Source organism: Lactuca saligna, chromosome 9 (genome assembly GCF_052625555.1).
Source record: "Lactuca saligna cultivar CGN05327 chromosome 9, ASM5262555v1, whole genome shotgun sequence".
In the NCBI taxonomy this organism is placed as follows: Eukaryota; Viridiplantae; Streptophyta; class Magnoliopsida; order Asterales; family Asteraceae; genus Lactuca; species Lactuca saligna.
In genome coordinates this window covers 12005091-12027958 of record NC_136425.1, presented here as the reverse complement: position 1 = coordinate 12027958, position 22868 = coordinate 12005091, and the positions used below count along the sequence as shown (strand labels likewise).

Sequence of the window (22868 nt, the reverse complement as noted above, 5' to 3'; positions counted from 1 at the left end):
CTACTTGTATATAACTAAAATAACTAAAAAAGTATCATCATCCAATTGCATTAAAATCTAGAGTACAAATGATCCGTCTTTGGGATCGAATCCAACAGAAATTCAAGTTAACAACACATACAACAGCAACTGAAAGATATTATGGTCCAAACAACCAAAAGCTCTGACTGTGTTTACTTGTCAGAACTCAGAAATGGGTGTTTGAGTTATGGCTTCGCATTGCTTGCCTGAGTTCACCTAAGAAATCAATCTGACTCCCTGAAGCTCCAACTCCAACTCTACCTGTCTGGGAAATCATCTGAAATAAAATAAAAAATACAACAAAAATGTTTTAGGTTAGAGAGCGAGAGAAGATGAATGAAAACATTTGTTGTATTATTTTATTTTATATATAACCTGATGAGGAAGTCGAAATTGTCCCCATGCTGATGCACTGCTTCCTGAATACATAACCGGTCGCTCTACAAAACAAAAAAAATATACATAAATAAATAAGTTTGTTTCTATCTGTTTATGCTTTTTTGCAAGATACTTTTTCTTTTCACAAAATTGCAAAATGGGAAAGAAAAAAAAAGACCTCACTTTGCAACTAAATTTTTTAAGGGTTTGTCCTTAAATTGTTCATTCATGAATGATGAAAGCTGAGTCCTTTACTCACCGGCTAAATCAGTTGAGGGATTTTCATATGCATTGATAGCAGCTGCCCAACCTGCAATAATGAGAGAGAATTATTGTCAATATTTAAAGGGTAGACTTGGCTTCAATTCAATGAATAAAGTAATTAAGGAAGTACATACGGTTGTTGAGGAGTTGATAAGCTTCACTGCTACAGCATCCTTGCAACCCAATTAAGCGTGGTGGATCAGCATGATCCAAAATAGGAACATTTCTTTGATTTCTATCCCCATCATTCCCATAACTACTTGTCTTTTCCAATCTATCTGCATATAATCAAAATCACCCAAATGAAAGTTATATAAGAGTCTTACACAAAATCTGAATCTGATATAGTGATTGATACAATTGATCTCAATGAATCTGACATATTTGCTGCATTTTCTCACACTAGTTTCCAATACTTACTATAGTTATAACCAAATGCAATGTATTCCATTAATAAGAAAGAGAATTTGCTGATTTCCATTCCTCCGATCTAGAATATGAGGATGATTCAGGTGTTCTTCCTATCTTTTAACTTTTAAGGCTACGATAAACCTCAGATCATGGATTCGTGGGACATGGACATCAAAAGATAAGTTGACGACTATCTACAAATCAAAAGAAGCATACTTGCTACACAAAGAACAACTGAGCTGGGAAAAAACTATTAGAAAGGAAAACTACATATCCCAAAACCCTAATATCTGTTTACGCAAGTGAATTCAGCTTCTCCTATCACGATTTAACGATAATAAAGAAGTTAAATGCTAAGCAAAAGACGTTTACCTCCTCCAGACTTTCTCCTTCCAAGGGATCGATTCCTAAATATAAGCAAGTGAAACAAATAACGCCGTTTAGGTCAAAATCAACCAAATCAATGTAAACAGGGAGAAAACACATACCTTTGATTAGGAGGAGCATAGCGTTTAATGTTGGCAATGTTGGCCGTAGATGATGAATCGGCAGGGGTTTCGAGCATTGTTAGGTTTAACTTTTTTTTTTTTTTTTTTTTTTGCAAAAATCCCCCAAACACCACCAGCTGTATGTTATATATACACAAAATGATTTGAAATTTTAGTGGTGTGTTACATGTGAATTAAAGAAAGCATGGGGGATTTAGGGAACTAGGGTTCTTGACAGTGCCGCCGGCCCGTCGATGTAGAACACCCGGAGAGAGGAAAAGGGAAAATACAAGAGGAATTCGATTATTTAACGACTTCTTGACGATGAGTCGTCCGAGTACCCGATCCAACGCTCCGCAAGGCGCGTGAGGGCAGGGTGTTGTGCTAACTGTTAAGAGGATATCTACGTAGTTAAATGCGATATTAACAAACCTAACCCTTAATAAAGGAAATCATTCACAAAATTAACCCTTTTTTGGTTTTGAAAATCGGAGTTCACTTCAAAGTTATTACAGTTATTGGATGATTGATAGCAATTGACTAAATGTATTCTAGAATATGAAATCATACATTCTAGACTAACATGGACTTATATCATATATTTCGAATATTTCGAACACACACTATATTATCATTATCATTGTCATTGTACATCTTCGACATTATTACATACATAGTGGAATATTTGCACTACAAGTCCTTTGTTTTTCATCTTTTGTTTTACTTGCAACCAAGAATTCAAAAAAAAAAAAATTCAACATTTGAAAATGAGTTCATCAATTTGAATATGCAAATAAAGCTTTGACAGCTCCTTGTTTACTTTCATAATCTTGAATTAACCAGTCTGAGAACTTTCACCAACATGAAAAAAAAAATGTTAGAGATTTTTTTTTCATTTATGTTGTGTTAAATGAATTAAGTTGCTGAACTTTCACCAAATAAATCTTTGAGAGCTCCTTGTGGCCATGCCTTTATGGATTGGGTGCTTAATGAATTGAGTTGTTGGATTTTGAGCGAACTCGGTGAGTTTATGGATAAACTCGATGAGTTGGCTCGACTTTCCCCGATATTTTCAGATGAATAAAGGAACTCGATGAGTTGGTGGGTAAACTCGGCAAGTTGACTTGGGTTTTTCTTGATCTATGCCGATTGATGGAGGAATGTTAACACGTTGTCGCGCGCGTATTAAGTAAATAAATTATCACTATTGGTTGCACTAAAAATATAGCACAGGGAAGCATGGTCGAATCCTCAGGGACACAGCCTAATGGTCAATGTCTTTTTGCATCAGGCACAATCTAGTCAAGAAACAGAAAATATAAAAAGGGGGTTTTAATTAAAACTAAAAACTAAAAACGCAGTGATATTAAACTAAATGAAAATCAATATTAAAAACGATTTCAGCTCTGCTGTGACTTTCCTAATTATGCAATAAATATTGACCTGGTTATTTGATATGCGTTCTATCTATGTTGGTACTAAGAAAAACTAACAAGCTCTAGTATAATCTCTTTTACCTTATTTAGTTTACCGAAACAAGCTTTTCAATTAACCCTAAATTTTTATTGTCTTATCAAACAAGCTCTTAATTAAGATTAGAAAAGTTGCATTATGGGACGAAGGCACAAATGTCGGCCTAGCGGATTGATATTCTGTTATGCATGTTGCTATGTTGTTATGATCTGTTAGATCGCTATCTTGGTAGATAGGATGTTGTTATGATGTTATGATTTGTTTGATCGGTATCCTGGTATATAAGATGATGTTATGCTTAGTGGTCTGTTAGATATGTTTGAATGCATATAAACTATTATATGATTATATGTTATATGTGCACATATTTGATTGGTGGTTGAGGCTTTTTTGCATTGTACGTAGGCCAACAGGCCAGTGCATTCCAACCCGATGGTTGAGGGCCTAAGGTATTCCATCCTGATGGTTGTTGGACCCATAGTATGTTGGCATTCCAACCTGATGGTTGAGGGCCTAGGGTATTCCAACTCGATGGTTGATTGGACCCACAGTATGTTGGCATTCCAACGTGATGGTTAAGGGCCTGGGGTATTCCGACTCGATGGTTAATTGGACCCATAGTATGTTGGCATTCCAACCTGATGGTTAAGGGTCTAGGGTATCCCAACCTGATGGTTTATTGGACCCATAGTATGTTTTTATTTGTATATGCTATATGTTTGGGTGTTGGTACTTTGGAGGATCTCACTAAGCCTCGTGCTTACAGTTTTGGTTTATGGTTTCAGGTACTTCAGTGGATCGTGGCAATGTGCAGGCGTGACCGTACACATCCTCACGTTTTGAACTGATGACTTCTGGGAAACTATGATAATGTGAAAGTTTTGAAAATTATGTTGAAAGAGATCCTGATTTTTAAATAATGTTTTGGGAACAAAGGTTTTTGTAACACTTCTATTTAAAAAAGGGTTGCTTTGGAAAGTTTAAATTTTATGAAAATTTTGGGACGTTACAAAACTCCTGATCAAACCTCCTCACAAACTCCTCCCAAGACATCTCAGCCACACCCGCGGATCCTACCTCATGGGTCACCCCCTCCCACAAATCTCGTGCTCAATCCCTCAACACACAAGATGTAAACCACACATTTTCCGCCTCAGGGGAAAAGCTTGTGCGCTGGGAATTCTCCATGTCTGCTACCCAGCATCGGCTAGTGACGGGATCCCTGACCCCGAAGAAATCAGGCGCTTCACACGCGTTAAACTCCCTAAACGAGGGAGATCGAGCCCTAATCCGCCCTACAGCAATCTCGGCTCGGAAAGACCTGAGCCGCTCCTCCATGATCTCCATAATGCCCTCCATGACGATACCAAAAATCACCAGGGTAGCATCAAGGATGCCACAAGTAACCTCGGATGCGATAAGATCGCACTTCCTCTCATCAATGGGCTATGCACCAGACACTGAACATTATCCTGATCCTGAACCTCGTGTGATCATCACCATCCTCAACTGAAAATGTCACAATTAAAAAAGATAAGGACTTCTAAAGAGATTCCTCTTCATCGGACTCTTAAGAACTATCAGATCTTTCATTGATTCAGGTACAGGTTATGTGCTTTTAGTAGTACGGGCCCAATACTGCTTTTCACACCTACCTGTACCTTCCCCAAGGCCATGTTTGATACCCCTAAATCATCCAATAACAAATCATGACTCTTAAACACAACACTATATCAGATCCTAGAGTGTTGTAGGATTCTCAACCCTCACTAAACCAGAAACTCAGATTAATCATAGCAGGTTACCCTATGCATGCAAGTTATACACAAAAGAGAATCACATAGACTGTCAAATAAAGCTTCTACCCTAAACCACAACCAAACAAGGAAAAGGAATAAGGCATATTCCCTCATTTCGAGGGCAATGCAATCCTAAGCATGTACAATTTTGAAAGCATACACTTAGCAAACAATTCATGCAACTTTAACTTCCATGTATACTATAGCATGGCTAAAACATTTGGAACACTTACTTGAGCTCGGATGATTACGCGCATTGCATTCTCCCCTTTTTCCTTACAAAATCTTTTGCAGATATTTCAACTTTGATTTCTTTTCGAAAATTAATTTGTTACCATTTCCTCAGTTTAAGTTTTGACACACCCAAAAGTGTGCTCGAATCCCTCAAACCAAGGCTATGATACCAACTTGTAACAACCCAATTTTTACAAAAAAAATAATAATAATAATTAAGTTTTAATTTCATTAATATCAACCAGAAGGTGTTCAAAAATCCCATTACATAACCTTATTATTTTAAAGTTCAGAGTATTAAAGTTGAATATGAAAACACTGGAGAATGCATGTCGTGTCATCAAGTCGGGCCCTTGACCTTATCAATAGAAGTACCTGAAACATTTAATAAAATTGTAAGCCCAAGATTATTGAGTTTTCCAAAACACACAATCATATAATCACATAATACATTTCACACATATACACATATAAGTTTGTTATTGACTACCTCCATGGTCTTCATCAAAATGCCATGAGCTACCTCCATGGTCTTATATCCCTGCGCCATGGGCTCCTACCATGGTCTTGTCAAATGTCATGGGCTCCCCATGGTCTACACACAATTCAACATATAAATCCAATAGCAAACAATTACATATCCCAATAAAAATCATCTCATAACCATTAATGGGTCGGCCTTTGTGCCTTCGACCTATGAGTGTGATGAGAACACTCACCTCAGTCTGCTAAACACAAAATCTTCTCGTCTAACAGTCTGTAACCACACACTGAATAATGATACAGTTAACCTTAAATTAGTATTATAGCACACAACCTAATCAAAGAGACTAAATAGTTAAGTCTAAGCTCTTCCATAATGACCTAAAAGTATTCCTTTTGCTAATGTGCCCAAGGTCCAAGATAAATTCATTAATGGGTCTCACGGCCCAATAAGGCCCAACCAAAACAATTATGACCCAAAACACAATATCAGTCCAAAAATCTAAATAGGACCATACCCAAAATTGAATAAAGCCAACAAGCTTACAAACCCAAAACAAGGCCCAAACCCATCTGAGTGTGTACACCCTGCATACCACTCCAGTACGCTCAACGTACTAGTCCCTTACGCAGTACGTGTTGTGTATACGATGCTACGCATGGCGTACAATCTAGACATGCACAATCGACCATTAAGTACTTAATACTTGGGATTTCAACGTCAAACTTTAGATCGGAGTCCATTAAGATGTCCTAAGGCATAAAGTTGGCAACTTTATGCCCTTACATGTTATGAGTGACCCCTATACATCCTGCTTCTCAATGAGACCTCATTTCAGACCTTTAACTTATGGATTGGATCAAAACAACCTCCAATATGGCACCTTTATGCATCAAACATGCTTAAAGAGCTTGGATCTAACAATCCTAATCCATGGAGTTGCTCAAATCACAAGAGAAGGTCCAAAAGCCAAGAAGGGACTCCATAACAAACCCTAGATCAAACAATCAAAAAAGCTGACAAGGTCATGACTTTATACATCAGAAGCTCTTCAAGTTGAACTAGATGTAGGAACTAGAAGCTCAATGACACCCAAAGCTTGATCACCACCTTCTCCTTCTTGAATATACTCTAAAATGGCCACCAACACACTTCTAAGCTCAAGAATCACACTCACAAGGGAATTTGAGGTTAAGGGACGAAATAAGGCTTTGGAGGCTGATTAGGGTTGGGTCCAAATGACTTAAGTACGTTTATATAGGTCTCAAGCCTAAAAATTACGGTTTTGTGTTCGATCACGTACGCTCACGTAACCATTGGTACGCCCAACGTACATGCCGAATCTTCATGATCCACCCAACCTTAATACGCTAAGCGTACTCTTCAAGTACGCCCAATGTACTAAAGGACCAAAAATTTCAATGACCTTCATGCTAGGCGTAAGAAGTGTAAATACCTTAACCCCGACCGTTACAAATCTCCCCCACTTGATCTAGACTTCATCCTCAAAGCCTGCTGATGAGAAAAGATCTGGATAATTCTTTCTCATTTCGTCCTCCGACTCCCAGGTCCATTCAAAGCCTCTCCGATTCTGCCATTGCACCTTCACTAGCTTCACATCTTTGTTACGAAGAGCCTTAGTCTTCCTATCCAACACTGCGATGCGTTTCTCAACATTCAAGCTTTCATCTAACTGAATATCATCTAATAAAATAAGTGCAGACTCATTTGATACACACTTATAGAGCTGAGACACATGGAAGGTGTTATGTATCTGGATGATACTCGAGTGTGCATGTTATTTGGCTTCTATAGTTGCTTCTTGAGTTAGGGATCAAATTTCAGTTCTTGAGGTTCCAGTTGTGAAGGAGTTTGCTGATGTGTTCCTGGAGGAGTTACCCGATGTGCCTACTAAGAGGTGGGTTGAGTTTAGGAATGATCTTGTGTCAGGTGCGTCCCCGGATTCCAAGGCATCGTACTATTTAGCACCACATGAGATGCAGGAGTTGTCATCTCAGCTTCAGGAAGGTAATCAGTTCATCAGACCGAGCAGTTCTCCGTGGGGAGCGATGATACTTTTCGCCAAGAAGAATGATGGTTCACACCGGATGTGCATTGATTACTGGGAGTTGAACAAGTTAATGGTGAAGAAACGTAATCCCCTTCCACATATTGATGACCTATTTGATTAGTTGTAAGGGGAATCTTGGTTCTCCAAGATAGATCTGAGGTTTGTGTACCATTAAGTTAGAGTGAGAGAGGATGACGTGGAGAAGACCACATTATGGATATGTTATGGGCATTATGAGTTTGTGGTGATGCCATTTGAGCTCACCAATGTTCCTGTTGTGTTTATGGATATGATGAACTGGGTATGCAAGCCGATGTTTGACCGATTGATTATTGTGTTTATTGATGATATCTTGGTGTATTCGAAGACCAGATAGTAGCATGAGGAGCATCTTCGAGAGCTTTTGGGGGTTTTGAGATGAGAACGGATTATGCCAAGTTCTTGAAGTGTGAGTTTTGGTTACAAGAGGTCAAATTCCTTGGGCACCTCATTAACCAGGATGGGATTTTAGTTGATCCGACCAAAATCAAGGCTGTGATGCAATGGGAGGTTCTGAAATCTCCCTCGAAGATCAAGAGTTTCTTGGATTTGGCAGGGTGCTATTGAAGATTCATTTAGGACTTCTCCAAGATTGCAGTACCCCTTACTTGTCTAACGAGGAAGGGGTGGATTTCCTATGGGTCCCTGAGCAGCAATCGGCATTTCAGACTCTTCGGCATAGGTTATGTGAGGCCCTGATTTTGACCCTTCAGTCCCAAAGGGAGTTGAGGATTTTGTGATATTCTGTGATGCATCCATCACCGGTTTGGGGCTGGTCCTCATGCAGAGATGACGAGTGACTACTTATGATTCATGGCATCTGAATCCGCATGAGACGCGATATCCCATGCATGACCTGGAGTTGGGGTAGTGGTTTTTTCCCTCAAGATTTGGAGATATTATCTTTATGTGTTATGTTGTACTATCTATACGTATCATAAGAGTTTGAGGTATATTATGGATCAATCGAACCCGAACATGAGGCAGCGCAGGTGCATCGACGTAGTCAAGGGTTATGATTGTTAGATCCTTTACCATCCGAGTAAAGCGAATGTGGTAGCGGATGCTTTAAGTCGCAAGTCGGTTGGATCTTTGGTTGGGGAGATGTGTATGAGGATATTCACCGATTCTCCGCTTTTAGGATTGATCAGAGAGGCTCAGGTAGAGGGAGTTCGGAAAGAGAATTAGAAACAGGAACGGATCAGGGGTGAGATGGACATATTTGTCATGGATAGTCGGGGGTTGTTGACCTAGTGTGGTCGGGTTTGGGTTCCAGTTTCTGGTGGTATCAGACAGATTGTGTTAGGGGAGGCTCATAAGTCTTACTTTTCTATACAACCGGGAGCCACCAAGATGTATTGGGATTTGATGGTGATCATGTATGAAGAGAGAGAGATAGCTCGTCGATAGGTGTTTGACTTTTAGGATGGTCAAGGTCGAGCATCAAAGGCCGCATGACAGGCTGCAGGAGCTGGAGGTTCCCATGTGGAAATAGGAGTAGATCACCATGGATTTTATCACCAAGTTACCGAAGACGACAAAGGGTTTTGATGCTATATGGGTCATCGTGAATCGATTGACCAAGAGTGCCCACATTTTGGCTATCCAGGAGAGTTCTTCAGGCAAAAAGTTGGCCGATGTTTATGTTTGGGAGATTGTTGCTCACAATGGGGTCCTGGTATCCATTGTTTCTAAACAAGATGTTCGGTTCACGTCCTGATTCTGGAAGAAGTTCCACAAGGAACTAGGCACGAGGTTACATTTCAGTATTGCATATCATTTGTAGACCGATGGCCAGAGTGAGCGAACTATACATACCCCAGAGGATATGTTGCGAGCTTGTGTAATCGATTTTCGTGGGAGTTGGGATTCCTACCTACCTCTTGCAGAGTTCTCCTACAACAACAATTATCAATCCAACATTAGTGCTCCACATTTTGAGCTCTTGTATGGTCGAAGGTGTCGTACCCCGGTTTGTTGGGGAAAGGTTGGTCACAGGGTTATGGGAAGGACCGAAGTAGTCCTTCAGACCATGGAGCTTATACATTATATCAGGCAGATACTGCATACTGCTCAGAGTTGGAAAAAGAGCTATGTCGACCGACGCTGATCAGAGTTGGAGTTTCAGGTCGGCGATTGTTGCTTCTAAAGGTCTCACAATGGAAGCGTGTGATAAACTTTAGGAAAAGTGGGAAATTAGGTCCCCGGTTCATTTGACCTTTTTAGGTGATTGTCATTGTTGGCATGGTGGATTAAATATTGTATTTTCCAAGTGAGCTTAGTCAGAATCACAACACTTTTCATGTCTCTCAGTTGCGGACGTATGTGTTGGACAACGAGGTAGTGGTTATGTTGGATGATATTTAGGTCTATAAGCACCTGATCTATATTGAGAGACCGATAGCTATTCTAGAAATGAAGATAAAGGTCCTACACAACAAGGAGATACCTTTAATAAAGGTATAATGGCAACATCAGAGAGGCTCCGAGTGGACCTGGGAGCCGGAGGCTGAGATGCGGGAGCATTATCCTGAGTTATTTGCACGGCAGACTTCGAGGACGAATTCTAGATCAAGTGGGGGACAATTGTAACATCTCGATGATAAGGTACTTCTAATATTGGGCTTTATGATTTTATTATGTTGCATTTTGGTCCATAAGTTGAGAAATGGTGAAAAGGGGCCCAAATTGGCTATTGGTGGAAATTATGCCAGATGAGTACCCTATGCCTACGTGTGCGTACGCTAAGTGTAACACCGTTAAATTTCAAACAATTTTTTCATTTAATTTTAATAAAAACATTTCATTTCCAAATCATCCCAAAATCATATATCCAATATTTTCACCAAAAACACAATACAAAATCCATATCACAAGATTTAAAAAAAAAACATGTCATCCGCAAGTGTGTACTGATCATGCCGACGCCTTCCCGCGATCAACACTGGTACCTGAAACACATAACACACAACAGTAAGCATAAAAGCTTAGTGAGTTCCCCAAAATACCACATACAACACATACGCCTTTCCGGGCCATGACTCCATAGGATCTTCCAATCCAAGTGTCTCAGGGGATTTCCATCCCATAACTTTGTTGACCTTCCGGCCCATATTTTGTTGACCTTCCGGACCATATCATCATACTCATACCATAACATATCACATATATAACATGCATCACATAAACATCATACATATAAGACCTTCCGCTCACACCTAGTTAGCCCATCGGGTATGGCATAGTGCGAAGACTTACCTTGCTGATGTCGGATAATCACTCGAGCTCGATTCCCCAACGTATCGTCCTCCTATATCATAAGTACATCTCTAATTAATACCTTCCTGACTTATTTTGATTAACACTTATTAAGTCGACACTAGTCAACCCTGGTTAACGTTGGTCAACAGTCAACCTTTGACCCGACTCGTCGAGTCTTGCATAGACTCGTCGAGTCCATATGTGAAATCGAGTCATTTGAATCCTTTCTGAATCACCGAGTCACTCACCCAACTCGGTGAGTCATCCACTTATCCGAGTCTCGGTACAACCCGCTCCGACTCGTCGAGTCTTCTCATGGACTCGACGAGTTCGTTTCATGCACAACCTCAAACAACCATCTGAGGTCAGATCTATTCCTCTAATCCTTAGATCTATCCTTTCCAAGCTCAATAATCACATAAAGTTGCTATCTTGATGTACTGCAACATCTATATGATCATATATGATGATTTAGCCCCAAATACCACAACCCAAGGTCATAACCTCCATTGCTCTTCATAAAGCTTGATGAGTGACGCCCTCTAGACCTCTATGGATCCAGATCCAAATCCTCATGACCAGAAAGGGACTATTTGGACATCAAATCATCCTAACAAAGGCCACAAGAACCCCTAAATCCAAATATACTTCATAAAACAGAAGATGAGTCGAGTTAATACCTCAAATGCGATGATATTAGCTTCAAATCCACAGAATGGCAACCTCCTTTGCTTCCTCTTGGTTAGGACCTCCTTCTTCTTGCTAAACAACACCACAAAGGTCAAGAATGGCCTCTTTTCTCTCTCAAAACGCTTAAGCACTCTAGGGTTTCTCTCTATGGACTGATAGCTGCAAATGAAGGCCATAAGGGCCTTTAAATAGGTCCCAACCCAGAGAAATTAGGGTTTCTTTCGTCAGCTCTGACTCGGAGAGTCGCTCCCCTGACTCGTCGAGTCCTCTCATTAACCACATCATCCAGTCGCGACCAGACTCGACGAGTCTGAGCACCAACTCGTCGAGTCACCCTACATAAATAAAGAATTGCAACATAAATCAATATACCTGGGAAACTGGGTGTTACACTAAGCATACTAAGGTGCGCCTTAGTACGCTGGCCGTACGAAGGTGGCATGTAAACCCTAATTTTAGGGCTTTGGTTCGTATGTAAGCAATATTTAGACTCAAACCTTCTTTTAACTCATCATCCATCTGCAATATCAACCCTTAAGCAACCCTAGAGCAAAAGAAAAGCAACTTGGAGCCTTAAGTGAGATTTGGTGTGGTTTGGGAGAAAGAAGAAGGTGGTGTGAAGACCTTAGAGTGGATTGCATTGTAGATCTAGGATTTCTAGCTTGTTTGCAACCTCAAAAGGTATCAAGCTTGCATGTTCACCACTCCATCTTATAGATCTAGGTTTTTGCTCTTTAAAGTCTATTTTTGGTCGCAGAATGATGATTCTTGAACAAAGCATGCTCTTGACCCGTTAAATTGTACTTTCAAACCCTTGGAAAGGTATTGAGTCATAAAAATGGATTCTGTGACATCCCCAAAATCACGGCCAGAAAAGACCGGTTTTGTTTATACTTTATTTCAAAATCAGAGTTATCTTTTAATAAATGGTTTGCGGAATTTGTCCCAAAACAATAATATGATAAAGATTTATCAAAAGCATTTCCATAGAAATGTATTCATTAAAAGACTCGGGATGTCATGTTCGTACAGATCAAAAGTATAAACAGTACAATATAAGCCTTACTACATTATTTCATATCTACAGGCCTATATCCGTAATCCCTCGTCCAAAACATCACACCTATGCTCATGCGCCACTACCTGTAATACATAAAACTGAGTGGGTCAGGCTTGGGAGCCTGGTGAGCACATAGGGTTTTCAACCCACAATAAATAAGTTTATTAATTTCATCAATCAACAATAACCCGATTACCCGTTCCCGTTATCCTCACTTTACGTCCCTAAACACCTATCATAAGGGACCTAGCCTAAGGATTATCATCGGGACGGACACTACTGCTAAGGGGATTCCTCAGCAATAAATGTCCTAATAGGCAACCATGTGGGGGATGGAGTACACCGGTGAACACATCGTTCACAACACCTACAGGTTGCGAACCTGCTAGTGTTCCACTGGACTGTCTAGAAGAGTCCGTGGTCGTCATCTATACTCCGCTAGATGACTGGATCAACAACAACAACATCGAGGCCTCTCATCATTTTATCACACATCACCTATTACATCTACCCATGTTTTACCCCAACATTTTCGTAGATATAAAATACATATACAGTTTAAATCATTGAAAACATGTATAACAACGTTCATCTAGCATAGATAGCAAGTATTCAGATAATATGCACACATAGCACGTAATTTATATAAAATACTTCATATCTATGTGTAAGTTGAAGGTAACTATGCACTCACCGGAAAAAGGTGGTGATTCCGAACTCAGACAGCGCTTCGCTTCTTAAAAAGAATTTTTTTCTTCGACGAAACCTAATATTATTACCACTAGAGTTTAGTTTATTATTCGTCGAGACTAATTAATAGTCTAGCTATTATTATTATTATATAAGCGTCAAAAAAATACTTATATAACCCATAATAATTGCCCAAGTATTTATTATAAGTTCCTAATAACGTTACTATAATTAAATAAAAGTTATATTAAAAATAGCGTAGGCGTAGCTCACTTACAGCGGGTTTTATAGAAAACCGGGCTTTGCTTGGAGCAGCGTTCCCGAGCCGAAAAGCTCTTCTTCTCGGAGCCTTCGAGCACTCCGGGGCTTCCGCCTCGTGCTAGGGAGGTTCCCTAAGCTTTTCGGGGGATTTCGGGGCTAGAGAGAGGTTCTAGAGAGAGAGAGAGAGAGAGTAAAGAGAAGAAAGAATGGGAAAGGTGTGAAGAAAATGAGGGTGGGAGAGGTGGTATTTATAGGGTGAAATGTGGCTGAACTTGGTGCCACATGTCACCATCTGGTGGCAAGCCTTGGGGAGAAAGCAATGGCCAAGATTGTGCCACATCACCCATTTTCGCACAGCACACTTCCGACTTCTAAAATCCGTAACTTTCACATACGACCTCTGTTTTTGACGTTCTTTATATCCACGCGTAGGTAATAATAAGATCTACAACTTTCATTTTGACACCGTCAGCTAATTCTCGACCGATCTTAAATTTAACAGTACAAGGAGATTATACTGTTAAACGTCTGCGTAAAATTAATAACTTCTGCATACGGACTCTGTTTTTGTCTGTCTTTTTACCGTTGATTTCCTATTAATGAGATCTTCAACTCTCATTTACGTTGCGTAAGCCAAAAACCGCTCGAACTAAAATTCGAGTTTCAGGTCGTGCACTGCTAAGCCGAATCTTAGAAAAATCATAACTTCTTCATACGAAGTCAGATTTGGGCGTTCTTTTTATCGATGTTCTTAGTTTAACATATTCTACGACTTTTGTTTAGATTGCTAAGGCTAAAAAGTCTTCTATCGTAAATTCACTATTTACGTCTCCCGGTGTCGTGCCGGTTTTGTCGTAAAACTTCGGCGGGCCATAACTTCTTCTTTATAGCTCGGATTTCGGCATTCTTTATATGCACGGAAACCTTGAGACATATTCTACAACTTTATGTAGAGATATCGGGATTATCTCACACTTTAATTTTGACGCTCATTTTTATTCTTTATTAATTATACATTTATAATTAAATAATAAACACATAAACACACATAATTCACTTAATACTCAAATATTTCATATTTATTACTTCAAAAAGAGTTACAATAGTTGACCTAGACTATTACATTGACAAAAATGCTTAGCCCTGAAAACCCGGGCGTTACAATTCTCACCCCCTTAGGATGATTCCGTCCCGGAATCATGCATCAGCAAACAGATGTGGATAGCGACTCATCATGTCATCCTCTGTTTCCCAAGTGAGATTCGGCCCATTCGAATGTTTCCATCGGACTAGCACCAAGTCGACCATCTTGCGTCGTAACTTCTTAGTCTTACGGTCAATAATTGCGTCAGGCTCTTCGATCAGCCTTTTATTCTCATCCATCCTTAATTCCGAGATTGGAATTATGTCGGGAACATCTCCCATGAATTTCCTCAAATAACACACATGGAAGGTGTTATGAATACCATTGAGTTCTTCGGGCAATTCCAGCTTGTAAGCTTGGTTCCCAATCCTCTGAAGAACTTTGAATGGTCCAATAAACCTTGGACTCAACTTTCCTCGTTTCCCAAATCGTATAAGTCCCTTCCACGGTGAGACTTTAAGTAAAACGGAATCCCCACTTCGAAGGTTATCGGTCGTCTTTTCTTGTCGGCATAACTCTTCTGACGATCCTGAGCTGCTAACATTCTTTCCCTAATCACCTTCAATTTCTCAGCAGTCTCATGGACTATCTCGGGGCCCATAAACTGCTTCTCTCCGACTTCAAGCCAACAAGACGGCGTACGACACTTCTGCCCATACAAGGCTTGATAAGGAGCCATCTTGATGCTCGAGTGAAAACTATTGTTGTAGGAAAATTCTACCAGAGGTAAGTGCTCGTCCCAATTCCCTTGGAATTCGAGGGTACATGCTCTCAGCATATCTTCCAACGTCTGAATCGTTCTTTCACTCTGACCATCAGTTTGCGGATGGTAAGCAGTACTCAAACACAACTTTGTACCCAACTCCTCTTGTAGACTCCTCTAAAACCTCGATGTGAAACGACTATCACGATCTGACACAATAGTAAGAGGGACACCGTGAAGTCTTACAATTTCCTTCACGTAAGCATTTGCGAGCTTATCCATAGACCACTTCTCGTTGGCTGCTATGAAGTGTGCACTCTTGGTGAAACGATCCACGACTACCCAAATCATGTCGTGACCATTCTTCGTTCTGGGCAGTTTAGTCACAAAATCCATGGTGATGTCTTCCCATTTACCCATGGGTACAGGTAAGGGTTCTAAACTCCCATACGGTTTTTGATGTTGTGCCTTAACCCTCGCACATGTTACGCACTCAGCCACATACTTCGCAACATCGAGCTTCATCGTCGGCCACCAGTAGTAGGGTTTTAGGTCCTTATACATTTTAGTGCTACCGGGATGAATCGAGTACATGGTCTTGTGTGCTTCTTCCATTAGAAGATCTCTTATTCCTCCCGTCTTAGGTACCCAAATTCGATCTTGGAATACCTTCAGTCCTCGACTGTTCGTACCGAACACTAACGTTTTTCCCAAACGTTCTTCCTTTCGGTCATTCTTTTCTAAGGCTTCTTCTTGAGCTTTCCTGATACTTTCCACAATCGTCGAGACGACTTCAATTCTTAACGCTCTCGGCCTTCTTCTTTCAAGATTGACTTTCCGACTGAGAGCATCAGCAACAATATTTGCTTTACCTGGGTGGTAAAGTATCTCACAGTCGTAGTCCTTGAGAAGTTCTAGCCAGCGTCGTTGCCTCATGTTCAACTCCTTCTGATTAAAGAGATACTGGAGACTCTTATGATCAGTGAAGAGCTTGCACTTCGTGCCGTAGAGGTAATGCCTCCATATCTTTAAGGCGAATACTACCGCTGCCAACTCCAGATCATGAGTGGGGTAGTTCTTTTCGTGCTCTTTCAATTGTCGAGATGCGTATGCTATCACCTTTTCTCTTTGGGTCAGAACACAACCTAACCCGACTCCAGATGCATCACTATAAACTGCGAAATCTTCGACTCCATCGGGTAGAGAAAGTATCGGCGCTTCACATAACTTCTTCTTTAGCTTCTCGAACGCCTCATCGTGTTTCTCACTCCATGTATACGTAGCTCCTTTATGGGTCAAAGCTGTTAATGGATCAGCTATCGAAGAAAAGCCTTGGATAAATCGTCGGTAATATCCGGCTAATCCTAGAAAGCTTCGAATCTCCGTGGGATTCTTCGGACGTTCCCACTTCATTACAGCCTCGATCTTGGCGGGATCAACCATTATTCCCTCTTGGTTAACAACATGACCCAAGAATTGGACTTCCCGTATCCAAAAGTCGCATTTGGAGAACTTTGCAAAAAGCTTCTCCTTCTTTAACACCTCCAACACTTCTCGTAGATGCTTGTCGTGCTCCTCCTGGCTTTTCGAGTATATGAGAATGTCGTCGATGAACACTATCACGGATTTATCGAGGAATGGTTTACAAACCCTGTTCATCAAATCCATGAATGCTGCGGGAGCATTGGTTAGTCCGAATGACATAACCAAGAACTCGTAGTGTCCATATCTTGTTCTGAATGCAGTCTTCTCAATATCCTGCTCTCTCACTTTCAGCTGATGATATCCTGACCTAAGATCGATCTTTGAGAAGTAGCTCGAACCTTGCAGCTGATCGAATAGATCATCAATCCTCGGTAATGGATACTTGTTCTTCACCGTTGCCTTATTCAACTCTCGGTAGTCTATGCACATCCTCATGCTTCCGTCCTTCTTCTTCACGAATAACACCGGAGCTCCCCAGGGTGATGAACTAGGTCGAATGAAACCGCTGTCCAACAGCTCCTGAAGTTGCGTCATGAGCTCCTTCATCTCCGTCGGTGCTAATCGGTAAGGTGCCTTTGCTATCGGTGTTGTTCCTGGTAATAAGTCTATACGAAATTCTACTTGCCTATCAGGTGGTAATCCGGGAAGATCTTCGGGAAAGACTTCCGGATAATCGCACACAACCGGTATATTCTGCACCTCTTTCTTTTCCTTCTTAGCATCGATTACGAATGCCAAGTATGATGCACATCCTTTGGACAAACATTTTCTGGCTTTCATCAAGGAGATGATTCCAGAATTCACTCTGCGTTTGTCCCCGTACACCATAAATGATTCCTTTCCGGGTGGGTTTATCCTAACTATCTTCTTTCGGCATAATATCTCGGCATCGTTGGCGCTAAGCCAATCCATACCCAAAACGATGTCGAAACCGTTTAACTCTATGGGTAATAGTTCCTCATGGAATTCGTTTCCGTTTAGGTTAATGACGATGTTCCTAATACGATTACTAACAGGTACGAATTTGCCACTGGCAACTTCTACAATCAGGGCGTTATCAAGTTTTTCTACAGGTAATGCTAATCTTCCACCAAATTTATGCGATACAAAGGAGTAATTGGCTCCAGAATCAAATAGTATATTTGCAGGTAAACCATTTACAAGAAAGGTACCTGAAGCGACGTCTGCTGCCTCCTTTGCAGCCTCGAGCGTCATCTGGAAGGCTCTCGCCTTCGGCTTTGGTGGTATGTTGGGTCTTCCTGCCTCCTTCTTCTTCGGGCAGTCCTTCAAAATGTGCCCTTCTTCATAACACCCATAACAGGCCTTCTGGTTGAGGGTGCATTCGTTGGCATAGTGCCCAGGCTTTCCGCATTTGTAACAAGTGACTCCTCCATCACACTTCCCAAAGTGCTTCTTCTTGCACTTGTCACACCACTTTGCTTCTGATCCTCCTCCTCTCGAACCAGACTTCGAAAATCTTCCTTTCTTACCGGACCTCGAGGATCCGTCAAATTTCCGTTTCTCTCCCACTTCCACTCTCTCCAGACCCTTTTCTCGTATCTGGGTCTCCACATTCTTAGCAGCCCAGATGGCAGCTTTCAGAGTGCTAGTTTGCTTGACCATTGGACCGAAGTCCGCTGGTAATCCGAGGGCAAATTTGTTAACCTTGGAGAGTTCAGTTGGGACGAGGTGAGGAACAAGCTTCATTTTCTCAGTAAAGCTTGCAGCGTATTCAGTAACGCTCATTCTTCCCTTCTTCAGATTCTGGAATTCGTTGCTGATCTCCAGAAGATCCTGCCCAGAGCAGTATTGCATCTTCAACTGTACCAGAAAATCCTCCCACGACATTTTGCTTGCTTCACCTTTGGGCATTGAATCAGCTAATAGCTTCCACCAGCTTAGTACTCCAGATTTCAATAGAGGAACTGCAAGAGCAGTCTTCTGCCTATTGCTACACTCGCAACTCTCAAACATTGTCTCCATCTCAGAGATCCAGTTCATGACTTCCACCGGCGTCGGGCTTCCGGATAGACTCGGTGGCTTGGATGCCATGAAATCCTTGTATTTGCATCCACGTCCATCATTTCCTCCATCCTGGTGGTTTTGCCTAACTATCGGTGGGTTGGCTTGACCAATAGTCCCACTGTAGTTTCCTTCTTCAGTCTGCCCTTCGTTCAACTCGGGCTGTTCGAGCTGAATAGTCGCTTCCTCTCGATTTTGCTGGAGCAAACGCCTGGTTTCCTCCATTTGACGATCCAACATTGCCTGGATCATCGCTTGCACTCCGGCCATCATTATTGGTCCGGCAGCGGCTTCCACAACTGGTATTTGCTCGATCACGGGGGGTTGGTGTCCGTTCCCATTTGCGTTTACGTTTCCGCTACGGGTCCTTACCATCTTGATCTATATACCGAATAAGGTGGATTTAGATCTTTATTTAGGAGAGACGTTTTAAATCGTCCTTATCACTCCGACATGTTTACATGCTAGTTCTAATATCGTAGTCGTACGTTTAGAATCCTAAACACATAAGGTTCCAGATCCGGTCGGCAACAGACCATAGATTCCGAACAAAATAACAGCATATCATGCATAAAACATTTAGCACATAAAAGCATTTTAGGCACAATTCCTAAAATAAGCTAGTGCTCACACCTCACAATCATCGCTTAGCATTCTAAGTTTAAGTCTAGAAATCCTACAAATTCCTAGTTCGCTTAAACTAATGCTCTGATACCAATTGTGACATCCCCAAAATCACGGCCAGAAAAGACCGGTTTTGTTTATACTTTATTTCAAAATCAGAGTTATCTTTTAATAAATGGTTTGCGGAATTTGTCCCAAAACAATAATATGATAAAGATTTATCAAAAGCATTTCCATAGAAATGTATTCATTAAAAGACTCGGGATGTCATGTTCGTACAGATCAAAAGTATAAACAGTACAATATAAGCCTTACTACATTATTTCATATCTACAGGCCTATATCCGTAATCCCTCGTCCAAAACATCACACCTATGCTCATGCGCCACTACCTGTAATACATAAAACTGAGTGGGTCAGGCTTGGGAGCCTGGTGAGCACATAGGGTTTTCAACCCACAATAAATAAGTTTATTAATTTCATCAATCAACAATAACCCGATTACCCGTTCCCGTTATCCTCACTTTACGTCCCTAAACACCTATCATAAGGGACCTAGCCTAAGGATTATCATCGGGACGGACACTACTGCTAAGGGGATTCCTCAGCAATAAATGTCCTAATAGGCAACCATGTGGGGGATGGAGTACACCGGTGAACACATCGTTCACAACACCTACAGGTTGCGAACCTGCTAGTGTTCCACTGGACTGTCTAGAAGAGTCCGTGGTCGTCATCTATACTCCGCTAGATGACTGGATCAACAACAACAACATCGAGGCCTCTCATCATTTTATCACACATCACCTATTACATCTACCCATGTTTTACCCCAACATTTTCGTAGATATAAAATACATATACAGTTTAAATCATTGAAAACATGTATAACAACGTTCATCTAGCATAGATAGCAAGTATTCAGATAATATGCACACATAGCACGTAATTTATATAAAATACTTCATATCTATGTGTAAGTTGAAGGTAACTATGCACTCACCGGAAAAAGGTGGTGATTCCGAACTCAGACAGCGCTTCGCTTCTTAAAAAGAATTTTTTTCTTCGACGAAACCTAATATTATTACCACTAGAGTTTAGTTTATTATTCGTCGAGACTAATTAATAGTCTAGCTATTATTATTATTATATAAGCGTCAAAAAAATACTTATATAACCCATAATAATTGCCCAAGTATTTATTATAAGTTCCTAATAACGTTACTATAATTAAATAAAAGTTATATTAAAAATAGCGTAGGCGTAGCTCACTTACAGCGGGTTTTATAGAAAACCGGGCTTTGCTTGGAGCAGCGTTCCCGAGCCGAAAAGCTCTTCTTCTCGGAGCCTTCGAGCACTCCGGGGCTTCCGCCTCGTGCTAGGGAGGTTCCCTAAGCTTTTCGGGGGATTTCGGGGCTAGAGAGAGGTTCTAGAGAGAGAGAGAGAGAGAGTAAAGAGAAGAAAGAATGGGAAAGGTGTGAAGAAAATGAGGGTGGGAGAGGTGGTATTTATAGGGTGAAATGTGGCTGAACTTGGTGCCACATGTCACCATCTGGTGGCAAGCCTTGGGGAGAAAGCAATGGCCAAGATTGTGCCACATCACCCATTTTCGCACAGCACACTTCCGACTTCTAAAATCCGTAACTTTCACATACGACCTCTGTTTTTGACGTTCTTTATATCCACGCGTAGGTAATAATAAGATCTACAACTTTCATTTTGACACCGTCAGCTAATTCTCGACCGATCTTAAATTTAACAGTACAAGGAGATTATACTGTTAAACGTCTGCGTAAAATTAATAACTTCTGCATACGGACTCTGTTTTTGTCTGTCTTTTTACCGTTGATTTCCTATTAATGAGATCTTCAACTCTCATTTACGTTGCGTAAGCCAAAAACCGCTCGAACTAAAATTCGAGTTTCAGGTCGTGCACTGCTAAGCCGAATCTTAGAAAAATCATAACTTCTTCATACGAAGTCAGATTTGGGCGTTCTTTTTATCGATGTTCTTAGTTTAACATATTCTACGACTTTTGTTTAGATTGCTAAGGCTAAAAAGTCTTCTATCGTAAATTCACTATTTACGTCTCCCGGTGTCGTGCCGGTTTTGTCGTAAAACTTCGGCGGGCCATAACTTCTTCTTTATAGCTCGGATTTCGGCATTCTTTATATGCACGGAAACCTTGAGACATATTCTACAACTTTATGTAGAGATATCGGGATTATCTCACACTTTAATTTTGACGCTCATTTTTATTCTTTATTAATTATACATTTATAATTAAATAATAAACACATAAACACACATAATTCACTTAATACTCAAATATTTCATATTTATTACTTCAAAAAGAGTTACAATAGTTGACCTAGACTATTACATTGACAAAAATGCTTAGCCCTGAAAACCCGGGCGTTACAGATTCCACATGGTTAGTTTTGCCCATGCATCATTTAGAAGGTCTTAATGGATTAAGACCTTCATTTAAGCACTTATTGGACATGCTAAGTCATAAAGTTGGAGACTTTATGACTCCTAAGAGTACTTTAGCCATGTATCTGAGATATGGACGTAAGAGATTTAGCCATTAAGCACTTATTTTATTTTTGGACTTCTGGGAGTACGCCCCGCATACTCGGAGTACGCCCTGCGTACTCTGAGTATGCCTTGCATATGAGGTCTACCACCCCGATGGTGGTCAAAATGCGAGGATGCGAGTACGCCCAGCGTACCTACTGAGTACGCCCCCACATACTCACTATGAGTTGATTCGGTTGAGTTGATACGGTAGGGTTGACTCGGTTAGGTTGACTCAGTTGGTTTAGTTAGTTTGACCAGTTTGAATTTTCCTTTGACCAAGTTTGACCTCAAGGGTATTTTGGGTAATTTGGGATTTTGTTGAGATTGTTCATTTGGTTGGAATAGGAGACGGGTATAGCTGAGATTCGAAGTTAAAACCTCATCAACTTTCGACCACTTTGCGAGGTGAGTTTTCCCCACTATTTTTGTAGGTCGAAGGCACCAAGGCCAGGCTATTGGTTTGATATTCACTGATATGCTAAGTATAGAATAGATATGCATGATTATGCTGGTTATTGATATGCTAGTCTGGTAGATATGTAGGACTACCTGTGATTTTGTTTGCATGATTATCTATATATGTTTATTATATGTTATATGTCGACATGTTGTGTTGGGTTGAGGTTGTACTGCTCCGTGTTGTGGCCAACAAACCCTGGAGCATTCCATATATGAGCTAAGGG

The 22868-nt window shown here is 40.8% G+C and overlaps 1 protein-coding gene across 1 annotated transcript; it reads right to left on the bottom strand.

The window, feature by feature from the left end:
- Positions 1–20: 20 nt before the first annotated feature.
- On the bottom strand, positions 21–1859 carry LOC145015122 (uncharacterized). The gene is made up of 6 exons (XM_078973572.1): positions 1563–1859; positions 1447–1481; positions 798–941; positions 659–709; positions 397–461; positions 21–298 (listed from the first exon to the last, which is right to left on the bottom strand). Exons 1-6 carry the CDS (start codon positions 1637–1639, stop codon positions 188–190), a joined length of 483 nt encoding a protein of 160 aa, XP_078829698.1. The 5' UTR covers positions 1640–1859; the 3' UTR covers positions 21–187.
- Between the last annotated feature and the right edge of the window lie 21009 nt (positions 1860–22868).

What these genes read in the sequence shown, in the direction of transcription:
- LOC145015122 (XM_078973572.1), bottom strand. Translation starts at nt 1,639, where the DNA reads ATGCTCGAAACCCCTGCCGATTCATCATCTACGGCCAACATTGCCAAC. An exon ending in TTATCAACTCCTCAACAACC is followed by an intron (nt 710 to 797) that starts GTATGTACTTCC and finishes TCATTATTGCAG; the next exon opens with GTTGGGCAGCTGCTATCAAT. An exon ending in TCCCTCAACTGATTTAGCCG is followed by an intron (nt 462 to 658) that starts GTGAGTAAAGGA and finishes TTTGTTTTGTAG; the next exon opens with AGCGACCGGTTATGTATTCA.